Source organism: Corvus brachyrhynchos, unplaced genomic scaffold, assembly GCF_000691975.1.
Source record: "Corvus brachyrhynchos isolate BGI_N302 unplaced genomic scaffold, ASM69197v1 scaffold92, whole genome shotgun sequence".
Lineage (NCBI taxonomy): Eukaryota > Metazoa > Chordata > Aves > Passeriformes > Corvidae > Corvus > Corvus brachyrhynchos.
In genome coordinates this window covers 5266719-5286852 of record NW_008236973.1, presented here as the reverse complement: position 1 = coordinate 5286852, position 20134 = coordinate 5266719, and the positions used below count along the sequence as shown (strand labels likewise).

Genomic DNA, 20134 nt, shown 5'->3' with positions numbered 1-20134 from the left:
AGCAGGAGAAATATTGATCAGCTGCATGTGCATTCAGAATGCAACTCATTTTGTGGCTGGGCGCAGGAGGACAGTGAAGGGTCTGGAGGGGAAGCCTTAAGAAAAGCAGCTGAGGACACTTGGTTTGTTCAGCCTGGAGGAGACTGAGAGGAGGCCTCATTGTGGTTTTCAACATCTTTGTGAAGGGAAGTGGAGGGGCAAGTACCAGTCCTTCACTCTTGTGACCAGCGACAAGACTCACAGATATGGCGTGCAGCTGGGTCAGGGGAGGTTTATGCTGGATATCAGGAAAAAGTTTCTCACTCAGAAAGTGGTTGGGCACTGGAACTGCTCCCCAGGGAAGTGGTCACAGCGCCAGCCTGAGTTCAAGAAGCATTTCGACAATGCTCTCAGGCACATGGTGTGACTATTGAGGTGTCCTGGGAAGGACCCAGTGTTGGACTCGATGATCCTCATGGGTCCTTTCCAACTCAGCGTATTCTATGATTCTCTAATTTTCAAAGTTTTAGATCATCAGTACAACTTGCTTGAATTGATGCTCTAGTACTCATGAACAGAACAAAATAGCAGGCATTTGAATTCCTGTGTGTGGGTAAATATACATACAAACACATACACTCCTTAAGGGCATAAACAGCAACCAAACATCTGGAGCTGGACAAGTGGTTTCAAGCTGTGGTGGAAGGAACAGGGTAGAATGATGATGCAAAGGCAAAAAGGTAAAAGAAAATACAGGGATGAAGGAGCTCTGAGAAAAACAGGGGAGGTCAAATTTCATCCTTTGACTCAGCATTTCTAAATCTAAACTTGAAAGTATGGGTCAAGAAATTTGATAAAAGCTGAAAATATCACAACAATGAAGGCTAAAAGGTTTTTTCAGTGTCATGACTACTTTTTAATTACTTCTGTACACAATGTAAATTTAGACTTAATCATGCAATTAAAAGCCCCTTACAGGATATAAGTTCTGCCTATCTCCTCTCACAACACAAATGCAGGAATACAAGTGCACTTGGTAATGACAGGCATCTCAACAAGCTCACTGAAGTCACATGATTAATTTTAGCCTTGCCTCTTCAGTAGTGCCTATAAAGCATTTGATGCAATCAGCTGTACTAACAATATCAGAAAAATAAGATGCAACACTGTCTGTGAACAGTTTGATTCAATACAGCCAACCTTAAGCATATTATAACTAAGAAAAAGAAGCCCAAGAAGATGAAATACTGCTCTATTTTCTGTAGGCTTTGAACAAACTTCAAAGGGTTTCCTCTTTTTTTTCCCCATACCTAGAGCTGAACATCTGGACTTCAGATCACATAAGTGGTTAAAACCTAAATATCTTCAGAAAAGAAAACTGATGAAGGTAGTAAACCAGGATTTTTAGGAAGAATCAGAGGAACTGCTTTATGAATGTACTGGTATGAATACAATAGGCGGAAGATGTTTTAAGGGAGTATTCATGTCAAAAAATGGATAGCTCAACAGTGGTATCATGAAAGAGCTGAGTACGAAATGGAAGAACACTAAAATGCAAAAGAGAAAGAAAAAAAAACACCTTAAAGTCAAATAATGACTTACACATCTATTTATTATTATCTTATGTATTCTTACAGTACTTGGAATAGTAAGACCCTTACCAAAAAAAAAAAAAGAAAAAAAGAAATAAACTGATGTTTTTGCCCTATTCTGACAGCACAGTCATCTCAGCATAAATGAGACCTAGAGAAAGCATTTTGCTTCGCTGAACTCGTGCCACGATGACAAAACAAGCATGAAGCTGAGGGATACATAAAGTACTATTTCTCAACACATTTGATGAACAGGTTTTTCTCTGTGCTCTCACAATCCCTTAGCCCTCATGGGGGAGGGGTGTCACAAGGCCCACTGACCTAGATTAGCCTGTTGAAGTTCAACACCAAGATCCTCCACACTTGGCAAACTAAGATTGTATTACAGCACTTCTAAAACATGGATATACAGTGTCTAATATCTAGTTACTATTTTCATAATGTAAGGCTGTAAATCATTAAACTCAGGAGAAATACTTCAGTGTATTGACCTGAGACACTGACTTTAAATGCCTCTTCAGTTCTTTTTGTAACATAACTTCAAATCTCCATCTCCAAATTATACCCTACTTATAAAGGAATATAAACCATAAATGAAGACATAGTAAGTCTTTAATTCTTACTTGATCAGCAATGACATATTTAAGAAACAATTCTCCTTTTTAAAATTTCCTTCATGGTTTTGATAAGGAAATGTTTAAAAGTTTATTTTCCTGAAGGATAACAGAAGAAATGCTTAAAACAGTTCTCATTTTATGAAACATTAACAGAAAGCGTCAAAATGGAACCGATTCTGTACAGTTTTTTCAAAATTAATTACCAAGCCACAAAAACTAGGATGGCTCAAAAGACAGCTGTTAGCTATATTTCTGAAAAATGCAAAACAAAAATTAACAAGGTAACCTACAATCATGAACAAAAGCCACATCTGCAGTTTATTTATACAATATAAACGGCAAGTGTATTCATAGCACCATTTAAGGATTTCTGTCACAGCTAGGTGACACAAACAAGCACAAATGGTAACAGAGACCAAGGAATACGAATTTAATTCTTCAAATTATAAAGTCTTCAAAGTTATTTCTAGAATAAGAACCCATACATGCAGCAATAAACCATACTATATATAAGCACTGAAAGTAACTACAAGACAGTAAGCTATTTCTTTCTGAAAACTCCAAACACACATACATCCTTTTTTTTTCTGAAAAAACACTTTCTCAATTTTTTAAAAAATAATTGGAGGGTGAGCTTAAAGGCCAAGTCTTGTCCCAAACACTTTGGTCACCTGGAAGAAATTTGGTAAGATACTTGACATTTAGATTATCATTTTGTAAAATAGTTTTATTTTACTTTTCAGCAAGACACATTAAATAAGAATATAAAACGTAAATAATGTGACCTTCAGCTCACATCTCTTCAACACATTCAATTCTCGCTCCCTCTTCCACGGTAGTGGCAATTCTTATCATTCCTAATATACTGCAAGATTCTGCCCCACTACCTGAGTGACAGCAAATCCATCTGTCCTCCTGTCCTTAAGGAAAGGGAGCAAGCAGGCTGGCACAGAGCAGAGGACAGCAGACTGGCAGCTGACCTGTGGCTCAACAGAAACAAGTATCTCCCCTAGCAAACACAGCTACACAGATGCAGATTCTGGCACTGAAGAGATAATACTTTTCCCAGGGATATTCAAGTGCTTCTGGGTGAGGGGAAAGGACAAGTGGCACAACAGATGTCTCTGAAGTTTGTACATGCCAACATCGGAATCAGGCAACATCATGTACCAGGAACTGTAAAATAAACTACTGAACTGAGGCTTCTTCTGATCTGCTATTTTTAAACATGGACAATTTTAGACAATGAACTGCTGCTCTACAGTAACAAACAGCCACAAACTTCAGCTGGCTTCAGTATCAAAAGTAGTATTTCATAGACCCCTACATGAAGATGTGAAAACACAAACTGCTTTTCCACTGCTACCACTGGTGCAATTACTGTCAGCAAAGGTCAGGACAAACAGTTAACTGAACCAACCATTTCAACCTTCCTCCCATGATTCACACAAACCTATCTACCAGACCATGAAACCAAAGAGAAAAATCACCTATTAAATCATTACTGCCTGCAGAAAATCCAGGCTTCAGAAACTAAGCAATTTTTTTATAATGTCTGCAACTGAAAAGAAATATTCTGAAACATTGGAACTTTTCACTGTGTAACTTCATTTATTCCAAGTCAGTCCGTCATTCCTTCAAGCAGCCTGAAAGGGGCAAATTGACTCTTCGAGTCAAGAGCCTAATTAAATCTGAAATTAATTACAGCAAATGTTTAATTTCAATCACAGTTAGCCACTTACTCAACTTATTTCACTAACCTAGCAGATGCATCAGTCAGCAAGCACATGTGATACAAATACTTCCTGATGCTACAAAAGTAGTGACCAATATAGAATATGTAATGTCAGTGACAATGACCAAAACAGCTGTAATACCTGGTTGTTTACCCCACACCCAACTCTCAACAATCGATTTGGCCCTGTAAGTGGGCAGTGGAGTCTCTTCTTCATCTTTCTTTTCTTTGTCATTTTGCTCTTCTTTCTTTGACGCAGTTTGGCATTCAGTGCTATCATCTAAAGAAAACAAAAGGGAGGGGGAAAAAAAAAAGACCAGTTAAACTACCTTCAGTTCAAGCTGGGATTCAGGTCTAGATTAGAAATGTAAAGGTAAAATCCCCAGCCCACCAGCTGACAGAAATATAGTCTATCATTAAGAGAACAGGGTGGGGGGAGGACAGTTAACTGTCACAGGTGCTGGGTCTCATGTTACATTTCGTAAGACAGTGACCTTACAATCCAGAAATCACCTCTATAACCTCCTCAGGATGATGAACATCTAATATAGATACTATCCTGTAAGACTTGCAAAGGATTTGTAATACACAGTACTGCAAAGGAGGCACTTTGAGTCAGATTTTGCCCCCAACTATTCCTATTTCTGTAGTATTTACTTGCTTTTATATTCCATTTCCAACAAAATAAAAAAAGACAGCAGTAGCCTTAATTTCAAAATCAAGAAGAGCTATATATTGGCATTTACACTAATTTTATGCAGCAGTATGTCAACATCTGTAAAATATCTAGCATCTTAGTAATTACTAGCAAGTAATGAAAATAATTCCACCATTTTCTGCCCAGGCAACAAACGCCACGTGCAATCCTTTTGAGACTACTTTCACAAAGACAGAACACAGACATTAGTCACTTACCTCCGTAATCAAAGGCTGCATGAAAGTCCCAATTTCTAAACACAGTAGAACTAGACAGCTGGAAGTTTCTCCTTATTTATACTTGGAATATGGATTTCCATATCCATACCTCCAGTCAGTTCAATGCATAAGACTGCATTGCAATTGAGGGACACATGGCCAACTACTTTCCTCACCCTGACCTTCTTTTCAAACCATACCACTCAGAATTTCTGAAGTCCAGCATTTGAAACTTATCCATGAAGAGTTTAGTTCCAGTCATTTTTATCTGGCTCCTAAAAAACTGACCAATCCCTGATTCCTATCTGCCAATCTAGTCCATAGACTCCCTCCCTAAATGTCCTGGCCACAACATGAAAGATAATCACTAGTATTTTGTCTTCTTTCCTCTCTCACCCCACACACGCTCCAAAAAACCTGCATTTGTACCAGCATAAATCAGAAGAAAAGAATAATCAAGAGGTTCACATCAGTAGCCAGACACAGAACATCTGACTGCAGCCTGCCTCACACTCATAGAGTGAGATCAAAGGCTCTCATTACCTCAGAATGTACAAAATACACCTATCACAATGTACAAAAGCATGGAACTGTTCTTTCCATCTGGCCTGACAGAAAATTAATGCTTAATCTGGTTGGAACTGGATCTGTGATTGGCTCTTTGTTAAAATTTTTTTAACTGGAGACAATAGCACCTCCTAAAATAAAGCTTTTTGGGGGAGCCTTAATTACACAAATTTTAAATTAAAGCCACTGTTTCCTAACCTATAACTGACACTAGTGCTCAGGAGGTGCAAGATGAAGACTGAAGAGCAGGAAGAAAAGGAAAGAAGAGGAGACATTAATTGCAGTATCCATGATGGGGCTGAGACTGTGGGCCAAGGAAGAGATAGGAAAGTCACTTGAGAACAGGAAAATGCAATTTGTATATACCTCTTGTAAGTGGCAATCGGAGAACGTAACTGCATCCCCCAAACACTGAGGAACAACCTGTAAGTCACTAGGTTTGATAACAATGTCCAGAATGTGATGTAATGCAGCTGTTTCTATTCAAAGGCACATGCAAATAACACTGAAAGTACAGAATCCATTATAGACCATTAAAGGACCCTGTTCAGCCCCAGTGGTTCAGAGTATTTCCACAGTAACACCATAATCTCACTGTTTCTGCACTCACCCACACGTCTAGAGACACACTTTTCAGGGTCTGCAATTTTAGTTAGTGGGTAGAAGGGTGCTGTGCCAAGATACTGTTTTGCAGGCAGCTGTAGGAGAACTTGTTACACTTATTAACAGAACCTTGGCAAGGGATGACAACCAAGGGCTACGAACTTAGTCATTTTGTCAAACTCCTCACTGCAAATGGAGAAGATCCCAATCCAGGTGGGAACTCAAGCTTTTTATGTAATAAAAACAACCCTGACATGTAAATCCACATTGTCTGTATGAACTGAAAAGAGGAACAGTGAGAGAAAAAGTGGGAAGCAGATGAGCTAAAAATCACATTAAAAGACCATGTCAAATTGTTCCACAAAGATGGTTCACTATATTTGCAAAAAAACACTTGTCACATAACAGACAAAGCTGGTATCAGTCTAGACTGAAACCAGCAACACAGACATCATAATTGTGGAAGTTTTGTTATGCTTCATGAAAGATTTTTAAACAGGGAGACCCAAGGAGTTTTCAGAAAGAGGGGCATGGAGGAGAAAAATCTTGAGCAAAGCCAGAACAGGCCAAAGTAACAAGTAGTAAGACAGTTTTCAAAATAGTGCATGCAAAAATACAGTGCACTGCGTCAGCATGATTTAACTTAATTTTGTGAATATTGTGGTGGGGGAAACAACTGCGTAACATCTCCCTGAATGAACTTTCTCTTCATTATGTTTTACTTTACAGCCTTATGCTTCCATGCTGAGGCAGGTAGGCATAGCCAGTCAAAACTGAGCAACTGCAGAAACCGTTCTCAACTAGAAATTAGCTCCCAAATCAAAGCACAGTAGCTCACCATGTGTGCACCATCTCGCACAGCCATAGCCTAATCTGGTACAAATTGAGGATAAAAAGGAAGCACTAAAAATGGAACTTCCATTTCATAATCCATGAAGAAAAAAACCTGACACTGCTTAGTCGCCTCCACCACCTGTTACAGTACGGTCTTGGTCTGCTTTGAAATGCCAATGAACTCAGGTAGTTGGGAATCCCTCAGTCCAGAGAGAAAGCTGGCAACAGTTTCCTTACAGATGTTGCCCCTCACAGGGCAAAAAGTCACACAGAGTGCTTTAGACAAGAGCTGTATTTTATAACCACCCTAAACCAGTACTTGGCAGTCCCAGAACCAGGAAATATTTCAGCTGCAATATATTTTCTGTCAAAAATCCTTTACTTTTTACACACACACACATATACATACATACACAAAATTGATAGTTATTTGGGATGGAAGGACACATGCCTTACCATTTGCAAACCATATTTATGCAGCCTTCTAGGTTGAGTCAAGATGATAGACTGTGATCTCCTAACCCTAATCATAAATAAAGTTTCTTTTCTTCCCTGGTACACTAATTTTTTTACAATACATTCTTTAAGTTATATTTTGAATTTACAATAGAGCATTTTACATTTATGAAATCAAACTGTCCTACAGGGTGACTAAAGACTTCCCTATCCTGCAGAGAGAGTATGATAATCCACAGCTGAGCACTGAATTCTTGAACCACTGAGTACATAGCCGGGTCAGGGGAAGCAGAGAAGTGGCACTTCTCACTTTTAACAATTTCTCCCTTCCACAAAAAAGGAGGCTCAAAGCAGGAGCCAGCCTTCATGCCTGCACACTACTAAAGTTTGATTTATAACGTGGTCTGAACAGCAGCCACCATAACCAATTCCCACATACTGTTATTCTTGTCATAAATATTTTGTTTCTGCCAGCCTCTCTGGAATTGCTTGTGGCATTTGGACTTTATTTAACCTGCCTGCAGGTGCAACACTGAATGAGGTTTATGGATTCAGTGGCACCAGGCTGAGAAAGATCCAACTTTCAGGTAAGGGGGAACAGAAGAGGAAGCCCACAGTGTTTACCAAAGGCAGGACAGAGGTATGAAACTGACAATTTTATATTTTTGTCCTGGAACTTAAAACAGCTAATTGAAACAGAATTTTCCACCTATGAAGTTTGAGGAATCAAAAATAAATAAAAAATAGCAACCCACAAAATAGACCTGTGTAGTTGACTGGTATGTCTTAAAATTTTACAGTAATGGTTCTCTAACTTGAAAATTTAGTAATAATATTATTTACTACTTTTTATTATTTTCAGTACATAGGTTCCCATATACAAGGTATTAATCTAATCCAAATTTCCTGAGGGCAGCCTGATTATCTTTTAAGTACATGCAATGCTACAAGTGCACCTGTATTTGAACATCACTACTGTCAACAGCTGTGTCCTCAGATGGTACCTGGAAACATGCAAACACATACAGTTGAACACATTTATCAAATATGTTTTTCTGAAAGTGCCACGAATTCAAAACAAAGAGCTTATTCCTAATCAAACATTCTTGCTAACAGGAGGGGGAAAAAAAAAAAAAAAAGCACTACTTCTATATTCTTCCTAGAGAAAAAAGGAATGATTTTTGTTATCAATAGCATGTTCTTCCAGTCTACTACCACTACTAATATCCACTGACAGAATGAAGTGCTGCTTCTGAACAGTCCTGTCAGCATCAACAGAGAGCTACAGCAGTAGTGAAGAAATAGACTTATAATGGATGGGCTTAAATCAAAGCTTCTTAAAACAGACTGAATAAAAGGGACCACGTACAGCAACCCCTCTTGTTTAACTCCAGATTAGTCAATTTAGCAGCAAACTCTGAATACTGACATTAATCTATACTGCTTTTCATATAAAACCACTGGGTTTTATATAAATCTCATTACTTGTATGTATGTTTCCCTCTGCCCTTGAATTATATTTGTAGATCATTTATGCAAAAAAGTAAGTACCAACTAAACAGATGTAAATACTTTAGATTTTAATTTCATGAAACAACTCGAGCTGCAAGTTCAGAGGTGCAAACTGATCAACAATTTTTCTGGTTCCATGATTCACTACTGCCTAACAGAATCAAACATACAATTAGATTGACACTGACCAAAAATAGCCTTGATTACCTTTTTCTTCTAAAAACTCAAGTCTGGTAAGCAAGATAGATGTATTTTAGAATCCTGTAGGCCAACATAGCAGCATTTTTGAAGGTTATCTTCACTGAAACCCAGTTCATACATTAATCCTAGGAGTTAAGAGCCTGAACAAACTGTTATTTAAATTCCTGAACTACTGCGGTGCTTCAAGAAATAGATGTTTTGGAAATACCTATGCAGAAGAACATACACCCTCCAGCTGTGAAAAGGAACATGTGTGATCTGTGCTATGTAATCCTACCCTTAACTCCTGCAGATGCAAAGAGAAGTGGAAGGTGGTGTTTTAGTTTTTATCCTTCTTACCATCCAATTCTATCTTAACTGGCACTAAAATAAACTGCCCACGACAGTACGCAGTAAGTGATCTCCCCGGCTTTACCTCAACCCCCAAGCTTTTCCCTTTTATTTTCTCCCTCTGTCCTACTGAGGAGGGGCAGCAAGCAAGGAGCTGGAAGGGCTGGCACCTGGCTAAGGTCAACTCACCACAATACAGTACTGGAAGCAACAAGTGGAAGTCTGCCTTCACCACGACCACTATGGATATAAGAAAGCTTTCAAAACCATCATCACAGCTTTGACATTTTAGGGTAACAAAAAAGCCTTATTTATACAGTAAAGTGACAGAAACTCTGTATTTTTAAGTAACAGTATCCTACAGTATTTAACACATTATAAATTTTTGAACCTTCTAAGACATGTGTACACACATATATCCAGCATCTAAAACAAAGAATTCTCATCGCTGTTCAGAATAAGCATCCTAAGTGTGGACAAACAAGTGAAGTCACAGATGATTGACTTAGCACTTCTGGATTTTTACTTTATACTGCTGTCTATATCTAGCATCAGAAGTGACAGATTGCATTTTCCTAGCTGATATTTCAAGGATTACCCTGAAAATTAGAAACAATTATCCTATGACATCTCTCTATAAGCTTTCTCAGAATTACTAAAAGCACTTCAGCACTGTAACTAACAAAAATCTCAATTCTCTGCAGGTACTTAGCTATAAAGATATTGAAAGAACAGTCTTCTGCCAAAGACTAGTACAACTCCAAAAATAATGTGTAAATATTTGGCACAAAAAGATCAATTCATCAATTTCATTTGCAAAGCAGGTACTTACTCATTACTATAATATATAGTCTTTGGTATTACAGATGGTTTCTATCTGTCTTCTACATGAAAGCATAGTGTGTTGAATTGTTGTACTATGACCACCACAACACCCCTATCATGAGCTGTCAGTGAACAGGAAAGCATTTCCTACAATTCATTTAGGAGGTAATCCTTCCCTCTATTGCATCAAGTTTGCAACACCTGTTATTAATATACATGGAACTAGCCAATCCAAAGCACAAATTATTACTCTACCTCCACTCATTTCATGAGCAGTTTTGCAGTATCCTTTCTGATAAGACCAGCTGTATTTTCACCCAGTGTCAACAATAATATTCCAAATGGCCAGCTGCATACCGAAGACAAAAGTTTTCTAACTCTGAAACAGTTAGGAGCATAACCTGGTTTTTATTACAGCATGCAGCCACTCATAACCTACAAAGCTTACACACTTGATAAGTAAATGTATAATTCATTCTTCTCTCATAAATTATTTATTGTATCTTATTTCCTGTAGAAATTACCTCCTCTAGTCAAAAACACATCCATTCCTCCTATTTTTAAAGGAGGCATACTATAGGTATGAAAAAACTGTCTACATGAGTAATTGAGCATTATTGGTTTGAAATATCATGTCTTATCCCACAGTATAGTTCAGGAAGTAACAGGTGCTAAGATAATACTTCACTGTTACCAAAGGCAGTATTCCTACCCATCTCTCATTTATCTGGGAATCTTAAAAATTACTGACAAAACTTATCTGACCATTTGGTGAGTCCATTTCAGCCAGATCAGGAAACAAATACTTTCCTTTTTGACCAATTCAATTTTCTGTTCAATAAGGAGTCAAGGAGTACCACTTTTGTGGTGCAGATGAAAAAAAAAGGCAAGAGCAGAATCACCCCACTGTCCATCACAAAACAAAATCCACCTCCACCGAAGTAATCTCTCTAAATAGATGTATTACTCTGCCATTTGCAGCATTTGAACTGCTCTCAAGTACACTGGAAAACTTAAAAAACAAACAAACAAAAAAAATGCACTACATTCTCAGGCAGATTGTGCACAGTTTTTTAGCTGACCTTTTAGCTACGTTCTGAAGACTGTAAACAAAATTAGAAATAGCAGTATCAGCTTTATCCCATTCCTCAGTCCACTTCCTTTAAACAAAGGCTTCAGCTGTAAACACACCAAGCATACCAAACAAAAAGACACTGCCAAGCCTCTCTCATAATAACATGCCTAGTTACAAAGTTAAATTTCACAAGGCTGGAACAGATTTAAGCCTTCATTTGGAGGCTTAGATGCTACCTTTCTGTACAATTCTAAGAAATCACTTTCAAATGTATTTAATTCAAAACATTAACACCTGCAAATTGTATAGAGAGGTAATGATAAATCAAAGTTTTGTGACAGTATGGAAGCTGAAGTCAATTTTCATCATTACAGTGAAAGAAAAAATGAACAAATAAGAAGAAATTTGAAATCCATACCTTTTTTTGGAGGTAGCTCACCACTCTGTATTAATTCTGTTCCAGGATATACAATCTCTCCATCTTTTACCATTTCATTCCACAAGCCACATAGTCCATCTCGTGTAAAAGCAAGCTGTTAAAAATAATACATTATATATAGTTACACACAACAATTTTCTCTCAAGGCAACTCAAGCTAACATTTAAAATACATCTGATTTTATACATCATCCCAGAAGAAAGAAAACACATGCACCATCTCATCGGAAATGACATTGTATGCATGTAGGACAGGGATTAAAATGCTCTTCAGAACCTCTGATTGTCTAGCTATGCTATTTTCAGGTTAAAAGTGCAAAACAGTAAATTTTAGATTCAAGTCTGGCAAAATGAACTTTTTTTTGGTGACAAATCTCATCAAACACATGGATCTGGTTACCTCAGAACTATCCACCCATTCAAGATGACATCAGTTGGGGACTGGAGGGCTGAGAGGGTGTGGGGTGCCCTTTTTCCCTTCGGAAAAAGCTATTCAAACAAAGTCAAGCTGCATAAAATCTCAAGACAGAGAAACATACAGTCCCCTTGCCAACCAGCAACTGAAGAGCTGGGCATCTTAACCAGAATGATGACATCAAGGCACAGATTTGTAAATGAATTCAGCCAGTTCAATCTGGTCCTGCTGTGCAAAGCATCTCTCACAACCCTCCCTCTTCTTTCCAACTGCTACAATGCCTCCCCTCCCATGAAGGAGCAGATTATGGAACGATCAAGCCTAAAACCAGCTGCACCCAGAGGAAGAGCGAAAGGCTGCCCCAGCCCAGGTCAGCTCCCAATACACTTTGTGTTCAAGAGGACAAATACTGGCAACAGAATATAGACTCTGCTAGCTGGAACCACTCACAAAAGCACTGGCTGTAACACAAATCTCCTAATGATTTAGGAATTTGGATCTCCCTTGAAGGATCCTAATGACCAGGATAACTTCACTTCTGTTGATGTTTTCTGCTTTATAAAACGCTGTAAAACAGGTATCTACATCCCAAGCGAATTCCATAATAACCAGGCTGTAATTCACAACTGTGTAGCATAACGGAGGAGGGCAGGACATGAAACTGAGAAACAGAATACTTTCTGCATACCCAAGTGGTGCAGTGGACCACATTAAAAAAAAAACCCAAACAAACAAAAAAACCCAAAAAACAACAAAACAAAACCAACCAACCAAACAAATAAAAAACAACCAAAAAAAAATCAACAACCCACCACCTGCTGAAGGCTTACTCAGAAGCATCTTTGTGTTATGTAACTAGCACTCAAATCCAAAGTGTTTCAGCTGAGAAGTAATACAAAGATGTGGCTTAGAACTGCCATAAAATATTTACCATTACACACAGAAGACCACTTGTCTCAAGGAAATAGGTCAAAATAAAATATATTTTAATGATTAAAGATTACAGGTTTTATGAGAGACACCCACCAGCAGGGAAGACATTTGCTGATCTAGCTCATCTCAGTTAACACGAATTAAAAGACAAGTTGCACGCTTTCACACCACTATAACACACTAAACGAGCACAGTAGTTTCTTGACTTCATATTGCATACTTCAGAAATGCACTCCAACATGTATTAATGACTTCACTAATTCTTCTTTTAGCATAAAATATGAGCTGACACATTGTATGTGTCTGTCACTTACTATTGCCTGATCAGGGCCATAAGAAGGAAAAGAATCATGAAGTGTGAGCTAGACATTATTAATTTTATCTGTGATTTATCAATTGTACAGCACCAGAATCAAACTCTGACCATGCTTTACTGAAAGGTACAGTCCCTGTTCTTCAGCGCCAAACAGCACAAAGAGCTTTTGCAAAGATTTGTCTTTTGCTAAAAGCTTTACATTTGGCTTCATTTTTTAAAAATTGGAATAAGCTGAAGCTGCATTTCAACAAGAAAAAAAAAAATCATTCGCCATGAACTGATTTTCTTGATTGTTCCCAGTCTATGAATATTTCAACAATAAATGGCGTTCACTTTTTCCTTCTTTAGATGTGGTCATATATTTTAGTGGAATACCTAGAGAATTTACTTTTCAGAGTTTTTTTCTTGTGTAAAATAGCAAAATAACTGTTTCACTGATTTTGGCTCACATAGTGGTGATAGATTTTTTTTTTTTAACTTTCACCTGTTAAATGCTAACCTACCCTAAAATACAAGCTTGAAAAATAGCAAGTGAGGCAACCCTCCAGATGGGTTGCATAATAAATTACAGTTTGCACAAATTAAAGATCTTTCTCTAATAAATTGTCTTTTTTACACATTTTACTTTACATTCTCAGATCACCTTGGTATGGAAAATTATTGTCACAGCCCATAGAATCTAAATGTCTCCAGGCTTTGAATGCCAGGTTCTTCATAATGCAGCACTGTTCTATTTCAGAAAACTTACTTATTACTTTTGAGAGCATTCATATAAAGCAGAATCAGGAACTGTTTTCTCCACTTCAACCTCTAATCCTTTTACATGGCATAAAGTTCACTCAACTCTTTCGCGCAACTAAAAACTGGAAAAGTAAACAAAATATCTTCAGCCTCGGGGTAGGTTCAAAGTCTTATCAAAGTAACTTTCTTGGTATGTTGCAAAAAGATAAGAGGAACCACGAAGACTACAGGTCACAGAGTTCCACCTCCCTCTCCAAATACCTCACCATAAACAGCCTTCAGATAAACAATTTTGCCTACTACTTAGGTTGTAGTTAACATTTTGTCAGCAGTATCTGTGTTGGGGGGAGGGGAAAAAGGAGACAAGTTTGAACGTAAAGAAACACTGGACTTACTTTACAGCAATAATCAAAGGAACCAGCTGAAAGGATAATTAAGAAACAGTATTTACTACCAATTCATCTGTCATAACTGAGGGCAACCTAATTTCAGCTGTAACAAAATGACTATTAATCTACTCAACATTCAGCAGATACCCAGTATTTGCTATATATAATAGCCAAAAGTGAAAGAAAAGTCTGAGGTTTTAAGTGATAAATTATTTACACAATTTTATTTTCATAATCTCAAAATTACATTATCACAATAGAAAATTTACAGCTCCCCTAAGAGAAATATTTCTTTTAGCCAACAGAAATGGGGAGGAGTGGTTGATACAAAAGAGGGTCGTGCTGACATGCAGAGTGACCTTGACAAGCTGGAGAAACGGGTTGACAGGAACCTCATGAAGCTAAACAAGAAGTGCAGAGTCCTACAGCTGGGGAGGAACAGCCTCAGGCACCAGTACAGGCTGGGGGCTGACCTGCTGGGAAACAGCTCTGCAGAAAAGAACCTGGGAGTCCTGGTGGGCACCAAATTGAACATGAACCACCAGTGTGCCCTTGCCATGAAGAACGTTAATGTATGACCTGGGCTGCATTAGGAGTGTTGCCAGGTTTGGGGAGGTGATCCTTCCCCTCTATTCTGCACTTGGGAATGCTGGGTCCAGTGCTGGGCTCAGCGTTGAGAGACACGCACAAAAAGGAAAGAGCTCAGCAAAGAGCCATGAAAATGATTAAGGGACTGGAACACCCTTTTAATGAAGAAAGGCAGAGAGAAAGGGCTTGGGAAGAACACTCATCTACATATATATATATATATATATATGTATATATATAAAATCTGAAAGGAAGGTGTAAAAAAGATGGATCCAGGCTTTGCTCAGTGGTACCCAGTGACAGGACCAGCAGGAGTGGGTGTGAACTGAAACACAGGGGCTTCCCTCTGACCACCAGGAAACACACTTTCGCTGTGAGAGAGTGACCAAGCAGTGGCACAAGGTGCCCAGGGAGGTTGTAGAGCCTCAATTCTTGGAGCTATTCGAAAGACATTCAAACGCAGACCTGGGCACTGGACTCTAGGTGGCCCTGCTTGAACAGGAGAGTTGGACTAGATGACCTCTAGTCCAACTAGATGACCCTTCCAATCTCAAACATTTGTGACCCTGTGAAACTTGCAGCTGAAGATAACACTCATCTGTGTAGTAGAAAAGTCAAATGTCTGCTTTGATTGCCCAATCCCACAATTTTTCTTCCTACAGTATTTTATGACTAGCGAGAAAAAGTACATATTACTTTCTTCTTTTGCTCCTACCAATACCTCTCATATTCAGTCATTCGTAAAGAGTCTATCAACACATCTCAGTGTTCAAACTAGAGAACTAGAACTTTGTTCAGAACAAATTTGAAAAGATTTCTCTGGTTTCTTTTCTCAAAAAAAAAAAAAAAAAAAAGAAAAAGGTACTTATACTAAATTATTTGAAGAATGTTCACAAGGCAATTGGTGGTACAGTGCAAGAGAAGAAAAACACACTTGGTTGGTGTCCTCATTGCTCCTGACCTACTGGAGTTCCAAACACAAGAGCAGCCACTTGTGTTTTGTGAAGTCTAACACTCTTTTACTAGATTGCTTGATTCATATGAACGTCTTTCCCTCTAATAATTTAGTAACTTCATTTGAAAACGTTTAAAGGGATGAACTTAAAACAAACTCAGTAAATTAGCAAATTAAGAATAAGTTTTAACCGAACTTTTACAACAGACAACAGTACCAGAGATGTACCCTCCGTAAATCTCCCCCTCAAGGCCCTGCTTGCCCCACCACTTACATGCTTCCTTCCCAAGACCAGGACAACAGCAGCTCTATACTCCAATACTACCATCCACTGCCTTGCAACTTTGGCCCATGTTCTTAATCCTCCTACTCACTCCAGATGCTAAAAATCTCCCTTGTCCTTTCCCATGACATCTACTGACCTCCTCTCAATCCCCATCTCCTACACATCTCACCTTCAGAAACACCAAGCCTCTTCCATCATTTGTCACACTTTTTCATGCCCAGACCATGTCTCGATCTCTGCACTTCAAAGCCATTTATCTCAACAAATCCACGGTTCCCACGCAGACCTAAGGCTCAGCCCTGCTCACTTATCCCAAACTAAAAAAGCAAGGGCCTAAGGAGACTTTAAAGTGAACTTCTGTAAACTGGGCTGCCTCCACTCTAATCTTTTGTTAATCTTATCTCTGCAGTTAAACTGTGATTTATTCTGTCTGGTACAACATCTGATTAAGTCCAAGGGGTATCTAGTTTGGTTGCTGACATATGCTGCTGCCAGCCTCCAACAGGGCTGGCAGTGAAATTCCCGTCCATCCCCATCAACTCTAGACAGTAGGACACTGGTGTTAACATTTCCTTGCATTTCAAGAAAATGAAATCTTGCAATCATAACTGGATAAGGTCGTGAGAATTCTCAAAGCACTGCTACAATTTTGCTTTTAATAGACTATTTAAAGAATAATCAGCAGCTCTGATTTTGTTTTGAAGACAACTATTTAAATCAGATCCATTCTATGTAGTACATTAGATTATGTTCTCAATGTGGTTTCATAAACTTCCCTGCAAAAAGCATAGAAGCCTTCATAAAAGTTAGCTTGAACTCAAGAAAAATGAAGCCAGGAAAATAAAATGACACATAAGGACGAGGATTGACTCAGGTGGGATTCCTGGTTATATAATTGCACTGTAAGTTTAAGAAACTGACTTCATAATCACAGAACATCAATATGGATTTAAAATACAAGCTACTTAAATAATCTTCACCACAGAATTGCCAGCAAGGGTAGTGGAGAATCTGTTCTTCTATTCAGTTATTTTTGCATTAGCCTTTGGCTGTATTTTAGACTATATGAAAAAAACATTTCTCTTTAAAAAAATATTAAATCGAAAAACTTTTTCAGCCCAGTAATAGCAAGGAAAATCACAGAACAATAAGTCCCTTCCTAAGTCTCTCTTCTGTTCTTGCTTTTTTGAATCCATTCAATTCGTGTTTCCTTTCTCATTGTTGTCTTAGTATTTTGTCCTAGCTTCCTTCCTTCCCTGCTGAATGAAGCATGCCCTGAAACCCCAGCTGCTTATCACACCTATGCAAAGCACAGTGGAACACCACTAGACCTAGACACAGTGCTCAAAACCTCAGAGAGCTAAGTCAGAAAAGTTCAGCAGTCCCACGTTACTTCGATTTGGGGTTAAACTAGAAACGTCCCCATAGTAGCAGTGTGCTGCTGGTCTTCCACTTGCTGGAAAAGTTAACAGTTAATAGTCACACACACATACAAATAATGCAATTCACTCAAATCTAGAAACTATCTTCATGCATCTGAAGAATAGGTCTGTCCGAGCCCAAATATTTGTACCCATGTGTTAAACCTCATTTCTCTAACCTATCACACCACATATAGTGTTTGTTCCTCCATCTGGAAATCACTTATTTTGGAGAGACAGCACTACTTCATTATTTAAATAATTTTTAAAAATTGCTACTGCGAAGTTCACTTCCTTTAAATATAAAGGAGTCCTCATTTGCAGTTTGTTGTAAGAACTTCCAAATAAGCCCTTCACTTTTTTGATCAGAAAACCAAAACAAAGAAGAAGGTTAATAGGAAAGTAACAAAATAGAGAAGGCAACTTTCACCAACTTCTTGCTTTTAATAGCCAAGACATCATTTCTTTACATAATCTTATCACAAGTAAAGACACTGTTAGAAAGAGTGGGATTTTCAAGAAAATCAAAATGACGAATGTAACTTTGAAGGAAGGGTAAAAAGGTTTCACACCAATGCAACTCTTAAAGGTGGCTATTTCATTTCTAAAAACTCATTTTTATGTCTGGAAAAAGATAGTAACAGAAATAGTCTGCCAACCATGAACTCAATGAAAACTGATGGAAATGCCTCATATTCTTCTTGCAGACAGCTCTTCCACCTTGACTGTTGCCTAAAGTTTTTCTCCCCACTACAGGAAAATGAAAGTTTTTCCTGCTAACTCCTGCTATTAAGCACAACAGTTCTCCACAGGATCCAGAATAAGCAGCCTAATTAAACTCCATTTGAACACACACATGCATCCCATTAGCTCACAGCACTTCTAGTTTTTAGTTGTTCATCCATCACTAATTAAAGGTCGCTGTATAAGATTCTAATTTAGTTGTACAGTACATCTATTTAATCAGAATTATTTTAAGCACAGTTTGATTCTGCAAACTGGGTAGCTAGGTTTAAGTAAACAATTTTAATCTTCCCTTTTTATAATAAAGAATGTCTTCCTTAGGAACAGTCATTAAAACACAATCTCCCATTACACACAGCTTTTGTTATAAATGTGATGGTTTCTACTAGTAATAGTCATCAACAGGTAGGTGTTCTCAATGTATTAATTCAAATCTAAATAAATAAATTAGAAATTGAAATGATAGACTTACTTTTTGAGTGACTATGTTAAACATGACACATGAAAAAGTGTCCTGCACTAAACTCTGCCTATTTTATAACTTCATAGGACTATTTTATTAATGGTGATGTTATACACGTCCTATTGACAGATGTCAATATTGTATACTGATGTTTTCATATTCACCTGAACTACCCTGAATTTTTCAGCTGCTGTAAGAGTTTGTTTTTTCAGGCAACATGCAGTGTATCTTATTTTCCTCCACCAGGAAATTTAGATTTTTTCAGTAAAATAATGTTTCTGAGCACCTCAAAATTACACTAGTAGCCACAAATCATACAAGTAATTACAAAGTTAGTAAAAAGACATGGAGCAGTTATAGGATGCACTTGGATCTTTGTAGAGCACTTCGGCTTCCTAAAATAGCATTGTTCAGTTTCAGAAAAATTAATATAAGCAAAAAACACCATGAAGATACAGTTCCATTAACATTTCACACCACATCAGTTAATCCTACAGGCCAGAGGCTCGCGGCTACTACAAAAGGACTTGTGCCTTTGATATTCACTTAAGAACAGTAATAACATGCTACATCACACTGCCTTTGTCTCACAGCAGTAACATCCCAAAACTGAGTAAGAACATTTAAATTTGGCCCGGACACCAGCTGCAACAGTGACGCACACAGGTGATTAAACACGATCCGTGCTACAATCCACATGTCCTTCTTTTCTTATTACATTAATACTACAATGTAACAGACTTATTAATGCAAATAGTACTAGAATATTGTGTAGTACATTATTCACGCAACATCACAAAAAAGAATACAATAATTTTCAGAGAGATTTCATTGGCTTAATCTACAATAACTGCCAGTTATCAAGTCTAAAGGGTAAACTCTCTGACAACAGTGACAAAGGAAAAAAGTAAAAAAAAGTACTTTGGAGACTACTAGGCCATCAAATGAAACCATTTTACTTCCAATTCTAGCTATACACCCCAAATTTTGCAGCAGAAGAATTTATTTTAAAAACTAATCAGTCTCTGTATGTCTCCAAGGTAAGAATTCCCCAGAATAATTCTGTTTCTCCTAGGACTGTCACCTATTCATTCTTGGGACTGCTGTACACTGAGAAGTTTAAAATGTAGCTGCGAAGTGAAGAGTTCCAGGGTCCAATTCAAAACAATTTGTAGTCATCTTGATCTATTTACATAAATTTAGT

At 37.9% G+C, this 20134-nt stretch overlaps 1 protein-coding gene across 2 annotated transcripts in view; it reads right to left on the bottom strand.

Moving 5' to 3' along the window:
* The window catches only part of LOC103611779 (E3 ubiquitin-protein ligase HERC2), a 103949-nt gene that overhangs the window by 81399 nt on the left and 2416 nt on the right, over nt 1-20134 (bottom strand). For both annotated transcript variants that reach the window (XM_017728588.1, XM_017728589.1), the window contains exons 2-3: nt 11660-11774; nt 4066-4203 (exon numbers count right to left, since the gene is read on the bottom strand). In XM_017728588.1, the coding sequence (XP_017584077.1) occupies nt 4066-4203; nt 11660-11774 (253 nt within the window). The remainder of the gene's footprint in view (nt 1-4065; nt 4204-11659; nt 11775-20134) is intronic.